The following is a 13,423-nucleotide window of genomic DNA, read 5'->3' as shown; positions in this document are numbered from 1 at the left end:
CATAATAATAGTACTGTCCTACAACATCTGATGTATCAATTGATTCTGGAGAGCACATTGAAAGATGGAATCTACTGGGTAACAAAAGAAGTAGCAAGCTCTATTTTGTTAATACAAGGAACAGCTGAAAACACAAGAAATTTTTAATTTTAGAAAAGGAGGGGAAGAGGTAGAGGTGACTTTCAATATCTGGGTAATAACAGACCCTATCTTGCAGGGCTATTGGGAGGATTAAATAAAATACTGTATATTTAAAAGCGCTTAGCATAGGACCCAACATGTACGTGTACCCAATAAGTATTGGTTATTATTGTTATTATTACTTACTGCATACAAGTGGGACACTTATTCTCTTAGCTTTGGAAGAACAAACTAAGGCCAATGAGCAGAAATGGAAGAATAAAAGATTTCAGTTAAATAGTTACCATCAGAGTTATCCAATCATGAGAAGACTGCTCAGTGTGGTACTGACCTCCACATTATCATATATATTTCTAAATCAGAGGCTGAATAAGCATCTAAGAGGAAAGTCACAGAGTAAACCTTTTACTAAGCACACAGTTGGACATTTTAGGATTTTTTCCAAGTGCTAATGCACCCACTGGAAGATTTCACCACTTTATATTTAATGGTCTAAAAATGAGAGACAGTCACCTCAGATTTAGGTATTTCATATTACTTTTACTGAGTTGTCATATGGAAGCAAGAAGCTCATAGCCTAAATATCTACTACGAATAATTTTGCAGTTGGGTAAGTTCCTTACGTTTGCAAAGCACTTAACAGAATTGGGTGTTCAGAGCCAATGGCTAGTTATATCATTTAAAAAATTTTATGACACCAAAAATATTTTTCTTACATAATGAACAATCCATTAATTGTAATTATGTCTTTATCCTTCAAATGAACTCTGTAAAGTACAGACTCCTGGATTTAGATCTTATTTAAATCTTAATCCGCTAGATTCTCCATCTTCAAAGCTAAAAATCAAAAAGAAATCAGAAACATGCGCTGCGTTGCACTGCGCAAACTGCCACGACGTTTCTCTCTCCTTAAGCAGGAAGCACGAACCTGGGCAATCTCCTCGGTTTTCCTTAATTTCTCCTCCCAGGTCACAGTCATTTCCTGGATTAGCTTCTCTGATTCTTCCAGCCGGTCTTTCAGCTCTGGAGATTTCATTGCCTGCAAGCAAAATGTTTATTTCATGGAATGTCTGTACGATGCCCTGAAAAAAGAATTCGCGAAATCCAGGAGGACAAGACGAACAACCTGACTCCTCTTAGCTCTGCAGCTCGCTGGGGTCCCTGACCTGCCTAAGACACAAGGACTGTCACTGACCCGCAGCATCCAGACCGTGTGGGTCCCACAGACTCACCCAGTTATCCAGTGGGTTTGAAAGAAGACTTAACCTTTTCACGTTTCTCTAACCTGTTGTTACTGTGAGATCTAATTACATTTAGGGAGATAAAAAGTTCAAGCTACCAAGGGCTTATTTTTTAAAATCTCAATAGGTCTAGACGCATATGTGTGACTCATTCTACTCTTTATTGATGACTTTGGGTATTTCTTCAAATATATGCAGACTAAATTTGCACATGTTGAAAACTGGATGGTGTTATTGATACCAGGAAGACAGAAACAAACTTTCAAAGAATCTTGATGAACTGTAAAATTATTCCTGTAAAAACAGGATAAGATTCAACAGGCAAAAATACAATCAAGATAATTGTTTTGACCATGTAATTTACTGTTATACTATCAGAAAACAGGTCATGAGAAAGAAGAGGGCTATGGTCTCAGGCCCAAGAAAGAATCCCACAGTGCTTGGAAATCATGGGAACAGAAATGTTAATTAAAGTAGGGATCCTGAATCTGACACTCTATCCCATTTTTGATAAAAGGATAAGCATTTGAAACTATTATGTATAGAATGGATAAACAAAAAGGTCCTACTGAATAGCACAGGGAACTATATTCGATATCCTGTAATAAACCATAATGGAAAAGAATATGAAAAAGAATATGTATAGAACTGAATCACTGTGTTGCACAGCAGAAATTAACACAACACTATAAATCAACTATACCTCAGTAAAATAAATTTTTAAAAATAAATCTTTAAAAATTTTAAAAAAGATTTTTGGTTAGAATTGTGTAGGTTTTAAATTCAGTAATGGAACATAAATATCATACACTATAGAATGTACAAAGGATAGTGAAACAGAACACTTTTAAACAGATGGCTACTTCTGCTATATTTTTTCCTATGAACATAATTAACCCATAACATGGAAAAACTAGCTTATTATGGTGTGCAAGACCTCCTTAGGATTTCTGTTTGGACTTCAACCTGTGAACATCTGATACAACAAAAATCTGTTTGATTCCTCTTCTAATTAGCCTATGCGCATTCGCCACCATTTGCTGCACTACTATTAAGTTGTATCTATTTTAGTTTCAAGCATCTCTCTTTCTCTACCCTATTCTACTGTACCTCTTTTCTCATCTGCTGCCTATACTGTGGAAAGAAACATTTTTCTCAATTCCCCTTATTCTCTCCTCCTATTCAATCCTTTAACACCTGTAAAAACTATCTAAATTTCAACTATGACAATTTATCTGTCTTCCTTTATTACTCATCTCAAATTTCTCTTCCTATAGGAAATTCAAAAATTCTACTCATCACTTATGGCCCTGGGGGAAGAAAATTCAAGTTCTATCTTTACTAGATTTTCCTAGACCCATAATGCTGCTCAGCTGTGCCTCATACCTCTGCTTTGGTTAGCTGCTCTCGGAGTTTTTCTACTTCTTCCCGGAGATCCCGGATAATCCGTGCATTGGGATCCTCATTCACCACAGCGTGGTTCACAATGTTCTTGGCACGATCTGCATACCGCAGGGTTGAAAGGGTTTCATCATAGTTGTCAGCGGCCGGACTCACAGTAGCTACCATGGCTGTCTTGCTGTTACCCCCAAGACTGTCCTGGAGGAGAAAAGAAATTGAATACCATTTTAAAGCTGGAAGAAAACATCATATGGGAACGCTGAAGCCCCACATGATGAGATAATGTCCCAAGGTCAAACACAGATTTAAGGACAAAGCCAGGACTTAAGTACAGGTACACTGGCTCCCAGTCCCGTGCTCTTTCTTCGCTGGCAAGCTACTTTTCTGCAAAAGGGAGCTTTGGTTTTTGAGAAAGAACTGGGAAATACAATGAAGCCCACACTTATTTCAGTTTAATAAAAATTAATTCTAAGTCAATTTGTCCTCTTTTAACAGGCAACATGATACCATAAGTCAGCAGACTGCTCAGAATAAAAAAGGATGCTTTCTTAAATGCCTACGAAACCTCCCTGAGAAGACTGAACAGTCGTAACAGTATTTGATCAAAGAGTGATTACCTACAATCTACTCCATAACGCCATGTACCTGGAGTCTCTGTGAAGCCTAAATAAAGGCTCAGAAAGTGGTGCTGTTATAATGCTATCAAGCACCTTGTAAATTTTTTAAAACATAAGGTACAATTACAGTCTTAGAAAACAAAAGATACAGTGAAGGTACTTCATCGTATTCCATCTGACAGCACTTCAAAAACTACTGAAACAGGCTTCAAGTTCTATACAACCGCTTCTAGAGTTCAGACAAGGATGCTGAAAAAAAGACATTCATCTCCATTACAGAAAACCGCTAAAGGGACTTTAGGATGGGCTTCAACAAATTCAAAAAACGACTTCCCCTTGAGAACATTAAAAAATAACTAGACATAACTCAGGATTACAAAACAGGACTTGGGAAGTCAAGTCTACCCCACGCCGCTTCGCCACACAAAGGCTGCATGAAATCCAGCTGCGCAGGCGGCCTCTGAGATGGCCCCCAGAGATGTGCGCCTCCTGGAATTCACACCACCGTGTCTTCCCCTTCCCTGAGTGTGGCCGGGACCTGCTGATCTGCCTCTAAGGAAGAGAACACAGAACTGATGGCCTGACACGTCTGAGATTAGATTATAAAAGACTGGCTTCTGTTGTGGGTGTTTTCTCTCACTCAGGGAAACCACTGCCATGAGGTGAGGCAGCCCTAGGAAGAGACCTCAGGAGTGAGATCGGAAACACATCTTCTGACACCTGCCCACAAGCGCTCAGGTGAGCAGATCCAACCTCAGCAGCCCGGCAAGGACGGCAGCCCCAGACGACGCCAGCACTGCAGCCGCGGGAGAGACCCCGCCCAGAACACTTCGGCTGCACCTGGAATCCTGACCCAGAGAAACTCTGAGGTAACAAACGATGGCTGCTCCCAGCTATTAAGTTTTCAGGGTAATCGGTTGCACAGCTATAGATAACTCCCACTACACTATCCCAGGATGAGAGTTACCCAGAAGACTAGATTCAATGCCCCCTTTCAGTCGTAAAGTATCACTGAATTATAGACTCACAATATTAGAGAGAACACTCAGGCTGGCCACTAATGAGGAATTCATTAGATCACAAGAAAGCCAACTCTGTCTCTGGGCTGCATTAACCAGTACAAAATTCTTACTTTTGAAGATAGAAATGTTTTCCGTCATCAATATTTCTAAAATTTGCTTGAACCACCCGTGATTTATACAACTTTGTGCAGAGATTATTCAGTCCTCAGCCTTTTGTGAATTAGAGTATTAGTATCCCCATTTTACTGATGAAAAACCAGAGGTTTGTTCTGACAAAGGAGGTTAAATACCCTGCCTACAGATCCAGAACTAGTGAAGTGAAAACATTCCAGCCCAGTTGTATTCTACCTTCCAGTCCAATATGATTTCCACTCCCCCACAGCTACCCACAATAGCACAGTAACAAAATAACACCTGGCAACAGAGAGAGTTCAGACCTGAAGCCTTTCCAAATTGTTCTGTCCTAGTGCCAGAAACAAAATTATTCCCTAGGTGTTGCTAACAGTTGAATATAATCACAAACAGTACGTCCCCTTATTCATCCATTACTAAAATTTTGGTTTTCCACAGAAAACACAGCTAAGATAATTATATCATTGAAGGAAATACTCTTCGATGCGTGAAAAGGAAGGAAATGAAAGTAATCTGGGCTTTAGGAAGCAAAGGCAATTTCTGCAAAGCCTGGATGACTGCTTGCTTCACTTCACTTCCAGACACTGATCTCACATTGCTGGTGCCCAGCTTTGGCAACTTCCAGAAAGATGTCAAGAAGAATCCCATGCACGTTAATGGAATTCAAATGTCATATATCAAGATCATAGGAATTACATCTCAGGCTGGAATTCAGTTCACAAGCGGCGCCGTGGTGCAGTCCTGCCATTCCAGAACCACTGCATTCTCTTAGCCCACAGGAACAGCAAATGCGGTTGGGTAGAAGGGGATTCGTAACAATAACTACCACGGGAGAAAAGCATGCATACTGTGCTTCAATTTGTGCTGAGAAAAGGAAACCTGGCAAACAACAAATACTTGACATTTTAAAAGCCCTTGTGCATGAGCAACAATATGCTCATATTCAAAAATGGCCTCATGCCATCAGCAAAAAGGAAACAGCAACAAAAGAACTGGCACTCATTCAAGGAGAAAGTATAATGCTTCTTGTTTATTCTTTAATTGTTTAATTAGGCAAATCAGATGAGCTTTGTTTCAAACGCAGAAACTGCAAATTAAATGGACATGAGAAAGAATTTTGGAAGTCAGAATTTTTTAAAGCTGAAAGAACTCTTTGAAGTCACCTAATCAAATTATTTCATTTTACAGACGAGAAAATGAGACCCAGGAAGATTGACAGGCTTACCAAAGGTCATAATGCTAGTGCAGAGCAGAGCTGAAATTATTCATTCATTCAACTCTTCACGGAGTTTACCATCTAGAGGGCAATGCTGGTGAGCAAATACTATATGCTAAGAACTAAAGTAGAGGTAAATACAATATGGTCTGGGAAAACAGAGAAAAAGCAGAAAGCCCAGTCTTGAAAGGTTAGAAAAGACTCCCAGAGAAAGTGACATTTGACACCTAAAGATGAATAACCATCACCTAGGTAAAGGGGATGGGGGAGGGAAGTAAGAAGGGGGATTGAACAGAGGAGGAAGACTGTTCCCAGCAGAGTAAGAGCAAAGTCCTAGGAGTAAAAGTACTCATCACTCAGCTAGAACTGATAATGTCAAGAAGCAAAAGCTGAACACTGACAAGCAGGGAGGGGCCTAGTAAACCACAAGTCTTTAAGGAACTTGTACTTTATCATAAGGGCCCCTGGAGAGTTACTGAAGAGATTTAAGTTTAAGAAGAGTATTAATTTAGAAAGACAGCAACCTAACTGTAAAGAACGGAACGAACTAGGAAAGCTCAGGAAAGAAGTTTCAATCACCCAGGCGAGAGAAGAAAGCCTTCATTATTCATTAAGTAACTGGCAGTAAGGATGCAAAAAAGTAGATGAATTCCAAAGATATTCATTATTGGAGCACTCATTACCGGAAGTTACTTGATATTGAGACCTATATTTAGAAGGTCACAGAGAGAAGCAAACATCATCTTAATATGAAACAGTTCTCCACTGACCACTTACCAAGTGAGTAAGCACTCAACCCTGCCTGAGAGAAGAGCAATCACATCCATCCCCATCCCCCCACGTCAACCCCCACCTGCTATATCACCAAGTGTGAGCAGTTTCTCTGACTCAGATGCTATAGCGTCAAGAGCACTACATAGTTATAATGCGAACACAATGCAAAAAAAACTTTAAAAAGAAACTGCAAATCTTATAAAGGATGAGCAATTTTATGAGTTCGATGAAAGTCACGTTGGAGAATACTAGAATCATACCAAGTCAAACAAGGATCAGGAAGAGTTAGACTAATTAAGAATTAAAGAAGGAAAAATCAACAGGGACATAAAAGACACTTTAAAGGAGAATGATTTGTGTAGCAATGGATTCCAAAAGGCTTTGGGGGAAACTGTTTAAACCACGGCATAGGTTTTACAAAAATGCCCCTACTTATGATTTTGTGCAAAAGTCAAACATCGCAAAGAAGGTCATGTAGTTTTTCAGGAAAAATATGACAAAAATCAAGGAAACTATTCATTTTTTTAGCCTAAGAATTAACACATAGAAGTTACAATTATAGCCTAATTTTATTAAACAGAAGATAAAGTGAGCTTTTTAAAAAAGTGTTTAGTTTTGTTCTTCAAGTTCAATTATATTCAACAGTTTCTATCACATTTGGTAAAAGTAAGGTGCTTCTCTTTCTAGTGAAAAGAAACCTTTGGTAAGAAGAGCACAGCCTAGGCAACAGAAGATGGGCAGCAAAGTCAGCCCTGGATTCCAATCTTGGTTCTATCACTTGCAGGTTCTGTGTCCGTTGCCACATCTGTAAAATGGGAACACCACCATCTATCTGCCTTCCAAGGAATCAATGAGATAATGTATGTGAAGCACTTTGCACAGTACCTGATTCTCCTGACCCAAGCTCTCCTGGCCTCCAGCCTATGGGATGGACACTCAATAATTAACCTAGGCCATTTTAACTATGTCAACTTAACAGAAGGTATTTCTTATTGTTGGGTTAAATGGACTGAAGCAGCAACACTGGAACAACAGGACAATGAATATTCTTTTAAATCAGGCACATCCAGAAATCATCACGAATGATCAGGAGATGTTTCTGTGGAAAGTATGAGGAAGAAGTATTGTATTGAGAATTCTTCCGGAAATTAAACAAATAAGACTTCAATCAAGGTTAATTACTGACACTTGAGGACCAGACAATTATTTCCTTGGTAATTAAATGTTTTATAATATGTATCCGTTTAATTCAAGAGTTATTTACAAGTGGTTTTTAATCATCAAATTTTGTTTATCCTTTTGTTTTGTTTTTTTGTTATATTTATTTATTTATTTTTGGCTGTGTTGGGTCTTTGTTGCTGCACGCGGGCTTCTCATTGCGGTGGCTTCTCTTGTTGCGGAGCACGGGCTCTAGGCGAGCGGGCTCAGTAGTTGTGGCTTGCGGGCTCTAGAGGGCAGGCTCAGTAGTTGTGGCGCACAGGCTTAGTTGCTCTGCGGCATGTGGGATCTTCCCAGACCAGGGCTCGAACCCACGTCCTCTGCATTGGCAGGTGGATTCTTAACCTCTGTGTCACCAAGGAAGTCCCTATTCTTTTGTTTTAAATTTCTACTTTTATTGCATTTTGGCCAAAGGAAGTAAGCTACCTGATTTTCTACTGCGGCAAATTTCACTTAATAAAGCATGCTCAAACACTGTGTAGAGTTTTAGAAAGTAAAGTTGAATACTAGTAAAGCCTTTGAGAGGGTGTAGAAACTAGGAGAAAACCCTACTCCCTTTACAAACACGGTTCTCTAAACATGTCATGGAATAACTCAGAAGCTGTGTTCTCTACTAAGCTGCCTGCACTTAACTCATCTTTACATGCTCAACCACTAGCATAGTGAGTAACAGGTATTCAATAAATTTTTGATCACTGAGAAAATAAGCCATAACGAAACTAAACAGGGCTCACAAAATTATTTTTCCATTTTAAAAACATTTTTTAAAAGAGCATTAGGTAAAATATTTTGTTCCGGGTTGGCAACTTTATAAGGAGTTAAATTGTCACTAGATTTGATATCCTCTAACTCCCAGTCCAATACCCAATCCACCACATCAGCTCTATCAAGACCAAAGGGAATCTTGAAAGACTAGAAGAAACCTGGAAATAGTCTCTCTCTTCACCAAACTCCTATTACAGGCCATTTTCTCCTCTCTCATGGAATCACCAACTCGTGCTATAGTATTCTGTGTACACAACTTCTCTCCCTTACTAGACTCTGAGTGATTACAGGGCAAGGAGTGTCCAGCGTTTCCTTACATCCTCCTCACAGCGCTTCATACAGGTTTTTTCTTTCTCATTTCCATTTCTCTCATTCATGCTGAATCAATTAACCAGTGAATGACTGTGTGCTCTACTCTATCTTTTAACAACAGTTTTAAGCAGCTGAAAGCAAATTAAAATGATCATGAGTAGTCTGGAAGTTAAACAGAAAAAGAAGGTCCAAAATTTCCGTCAAACAAAAGGAGTCTCTGAGGAGGATGGAGCAGTCCAGCTGGGTCTGGAACACAGTGGAAACCCCTTTCCTATGACGCGCTCAGCTATCAGATCAGCACTAGGTCCTGGTCTAGTCCCCAAATCTCAGAGGCGATTGTGCGATTCGGTGCGCCGCAAACCCCCCTGCTTCCGGGTCCTGGTGAATCAGGAAGAAACCCATGCTTAATCCATTAAAATTAGGACTATCATGTAAGAGTCTAATGATTATAAATTTGAACACTGATGTAGGAAATTATAATTGGAAGAAATTAATAGTCTACTCTTTAGTCTTCCTTTTTACCAACCACCAAGAGCATCCCAGAAAGGGGGGAAAAAAACTTACTTTGAGCAGCCAAGTGAGAACTGAGTCACGATATGGAACAAATTTATTCTTGTTTTTGCCAGCACCCTGATCTGCTAGGGCTGAGATAACCAGACCGAGGGTTGTGAGGGACCTGCATGGTGCAACAAACCGTAATAATCGTAAAAACCTGAGTGTATCAAATGTCACATTTTACCACAAAGACTGAACATCAAGATGCCTTTGTACCAGCACGAGAACAGCACTGTTGTCAGCATTTTGCTGCTCAGGTTAAGAACACATAAACTGTAAACGCTGATATCCCTCTAATACTACTGTAAGCTATAAAATTGCTTAGTTCAATTTTTTTTTTCATTTTTGTAAAAAAAAAAAAAAAAAAAAGTCAGCTGTAAACCATTAGGTCAAGATAATGACATAAATACCACATATCTTTAAGAAAGGATGCCACAAACACAATACGATTAACTAAAACATAGTATAAGGCAAAAACATTCATATATATATATATATATAAATAAATAATAGCGTAGCATCTGGATGATGGTGTTCTATGCTCTCCAGCTGGTTACTGATGACTGTCTCGCTATGTGTCCTTCTGGGAGCCACAAGGATGGAAAAGATTCCTGCCCCCAAGGGGCTAACAATTTAGCTTAAAGTAAGAAAATGTGTAACCATATGAAGGACTTGGTGCACAAAATATTACTTTGTAAAGTAAAATCTTGGTATAAATAAGCACCACAGCTGTCACAAAAAGGAAAGCCCGATGTAGCCCGATGTACCCGTTATTGTTTGTTCAGACAGTGACACCCACGCCAAGATCCACAGCTGGACCCTGATACTCCGATTATCTTTGTTTGTTTCTATACCTTAGACCACTGGCTCTCAACTGGAGGGTGACTATGTCCCCACAGGGAGCAGCTGGCCATATCTGGAGATAATCTACGTTGTCACAACTCGGGTTGGGGAGAGAGATGGCAGGTACTGCCACCATCTAGTGGGTAGAGGTCAGGGATGCCACGAAACATCCTACGAGGCATAGGACCACTCCCTGGGACAAAGAATTCCCTGGCCCCGAACCTCAATAGGGCTGCCCTTGGGAAACCTTGGACTTGACTGAGGTTGTGCTCCTCAGCCCCAGCAGACCTCTCAACAAAACATAAAACAGGCTCGGGCCCTTAAAAAATATCTATGAAAAAAAATTCTACACTATTTATTCTTTATAGCCTCGGTCATTCCGGAATCCTATTCTTTCAGTAAATACAAAAGTTCCCCCTTTTGGCTACTAAGTCACTGAAGCAACAGAGGCAGGCTTCTGGACAACTTACTTGTTAATGTTGCTGCCCTCCTTCAGCCTGTCACCTGCCGCTCCCGTTTTCGTCGCTCGCTCGCTGCCGGCTAAATCAACCAAGCTCAGCTTGCCCACTTTCTCTCCAGATGTCTAGGAAGCAAATCGACAAATACTAACAAACAGTTACAGAATTCAGAAAGTGATACATCTCTACCGAATGAGTTTATTATCTAAATCCTTTATTAAAGCATATTTGTTGTTATTTTAAAGTTAATTTGTGCTGCTACAGAACAGTGTAAGAAAACTACACAATCTAGTAGTAGATACACACAAAATTATACACAACTACGAATCCAGACAGAGAACTATCTCAAAACAAAACAGTGCCCCCCAATATGGTACATTTTGAAGGGAACCCAACAAAATCTTCTTAGAGAAGTATACAAAAGCACTATTCATAAGGTATAAATTTTAATATGTGAAACCATGCTTAAAATTTCATATATATTTACCAATAATCCTGAGGGAAAATATTTGAATTTCTTATGATACAAAAAAATCTGACTTTTATACAACAGAAGGATCCCTCAAAGACCCAATGCTTTCTAAAATTTTTCATATTATTCATATATATAATAATTCCCTTGTTTCATAATTTCAGGTATTAAATTTACATATTTTTCTAGTTAAGATATTATACATACTGACATTTTCCTTTATCAAAAATGTTCAATTATCAAATCACACACATAACAGATATTTTATACTTGAGCAGCAATGTAAGAAATGTGGGAAAGCAATGCCAAAATCTGTAGACTGGATCACTTTTTTAAACTTTCCTTTAAAATATACATTTATATTTATTTCCATAAATAAACATGTTGCTAACAAAAGGGTATTAAGCTTCCCAAATCAAAAGTACTTTTGGTTTAAAAAAAAAAAAAAAAGTCAGTATGTTTTTTGTTTTATGCTGAAAAGGAAATAGAAAACAAAGAACTTTTTGTCGTTGCACTAATCTTGCTGTGATGGTAAAAGAAGAAAAATATGCTCTCAGCAAATGAAAATCTTGCCAAAATACAGCACTTTGCCAGGGTGATCATTTTAGCTTCTGGTATTTGAAATTGATTCGCTGGAGGGTAGTAATAAAATATGCAAAAGTTCACATAAAAAGTAAGAGGGAAAGCACAAATGTATGAGCCAACACAGAAGTTTTCAGTGTGATAGAACCATACACATCTCTGGCTCTGTTATTTTTCATAAGCTTCAAGTCCAAATGCTCAAAAAATTATTCTACAAATCTAGAATCTTATAGTACAAGTTCCCCAGTATAACTTACTCCTTCTAACACTTAGCTGTTTAGCAGAAGTTAACACTTCAAAAGAAACTCCACTAAATCAGCTAGAGTATTATTAGCTTATACAGTTTGCCATCAGAGTTTAAAGCTCAAAAAATGCTGTGGCAGAGACTATGGGCCATCAGCTTGTATAACTTCTGTTCCAACTTCCTTTATTTGGAGAGGGTGGAGAGCTAAAACCTACATTTCTCAGACTCCACTGCAGCCAAGGCTCAGGATGTGACTTAGGTTCTGTCAATCGCATATTCTTGCTTAAGATTTAGAAGGCAGAAACAAAGTAGAGGTCATCCCCCTCACCCATTGTGGCGTTTTTCTGCTGGCAAGCAGGAGTGTGGATATATGAGTTTTCCTAAAAAAGCATCCCAGCTCACATTCTCCAACTTCCAGGGCTCTGAGAAGGTGGCCTCACTGACTCCTGTATCCTGGATCACAGCTCTGGGGAGTGCCTGGAACTCACAGGTCTGGGGGTGGCCTCAGGGGTAGTACCATCCTCGCTGGATGAGATCTGTGCTCTTCTGGAGGTTATTCCTAGAGATTTAGTCTAGAAATCACTCCTCAGAAGGTGTACCAACAACTTTGTAATCATCCAATTCCCTCTATTAAATCCCTTTCTGTTTACCTAGAGTGGCTTCTGTTTCTTGTCCTGAGTCCTAATTGATACACATGCCTGGCTACTAGGACTTTAAGTCATCTAACACCTGAAGGGAATAAGATAAACCATGATCCACTTTAGAAATTAAAAAAAAAAAAAAAAAAGGTCGTGTATCTGAACACCTACCCCGGACTTCACATCATATAAAGTGTGTGTGAGGGTGATTTTGAAGACTGCGTGTGATCGGCTGCTCTCCTCATTCATGTTGGTTGCAGCAACTGTACGAGATTTGTTGCCTTCAGACATCAAAGATTCAATATCCTAAGTGGAAACAAGTCATAGACAAACATTTCATTATCTAATAAACATTAAAACTCTGCTATACTATGAAATGCATTCCAAGTTTCACTACTTAGTCAACCCCATTTGGAGTTTACATTCTGTTTCTCGATGAACATTATGCCCCATAGAGTACAATAGCCAGTACTATCTCTGAAAACTCAAAAAAAATACATTATTTATTGTAAGTGCAGAATAAAGCGGCAGCTCTGACCAAGAATTAGAGAAGTTTAGAAGCTACATGTTGAAGTCCCATAAGATGGACAAACATGCCATGCCAATCCTCATCTCATCTAGAAATTTGAAAAACTTTAGCTTATTTAATTATAGTAATAGAAATTAATTGTTAAATCAAATTAGATTGTATAAATAAACAGCAAACAAAAATAATTTGTAACCCCTTCACACAGGCATAGCACTACATCACCGCATTGGTGTATATCTTACCAGACCTGTTTTTAAAAATGA

The 13,423-nt window shown here is 39.0% G+C and overlaps 1 protein-coding gene across 5 annotated transcripts in view; it reads right to left on the bottom strand.

Annotated features, from left to right (window-relative positions):
• KIF13B (kinesin family member 13B) overlaps window positions 1-13,423 on the bottom strand; it is a 192,235-nt gene that overhangs the window by 104,414 nt on the left and 74,398 nt on the right. For all 5 annotated transcript variants that reach the window (XM_082402760.1, XM_082402761.1, XM_082402762.1 and 2 more), the window contains 5 exons: window positions 12,803-12,937; window positions 10,708-10,820; window positions 9,404-9,515; window positions 2,769-2,981; window positions 1,070-1,180 (listed from right to left, as the gene is read on the bottom strand). In XM_082402760.1, the coding sequence (XP_082258886.1) occupies window positions 1,070-1,180; window positions 2,769-2,981; window positions 9,404-9,515; window positions 10,708-10,820; window positions 12,803-12,937 (684 nt within the window). The remainder of the gene's footprint in view (window positions 1-1,069; window positions 1,181-2,768; window positions 2,982-9,403; window positions 9,516-10,707; window positions 10,821-12,802; window positions 12,938-13,423) is intronic.

The sequence above is a fragment of the Balaenoptera borealis genome (assembly GCF_965194805.1).
Source record: "Balaenoptera borealis genome assembly, chromosome: 8".
NCBI classification, from domain to species: domain Eukaryota; kingdom Metazoa; phylum Chordata; class Mammalia; order Artiodactyla; family Balaenopteridae; genus Balaenoptera; species Balaenoptera borealis.
Note: the sequence above shows the minus strand (reverse complement) of the source record. Positions and strands in the feature narration are given on the sequence as shown.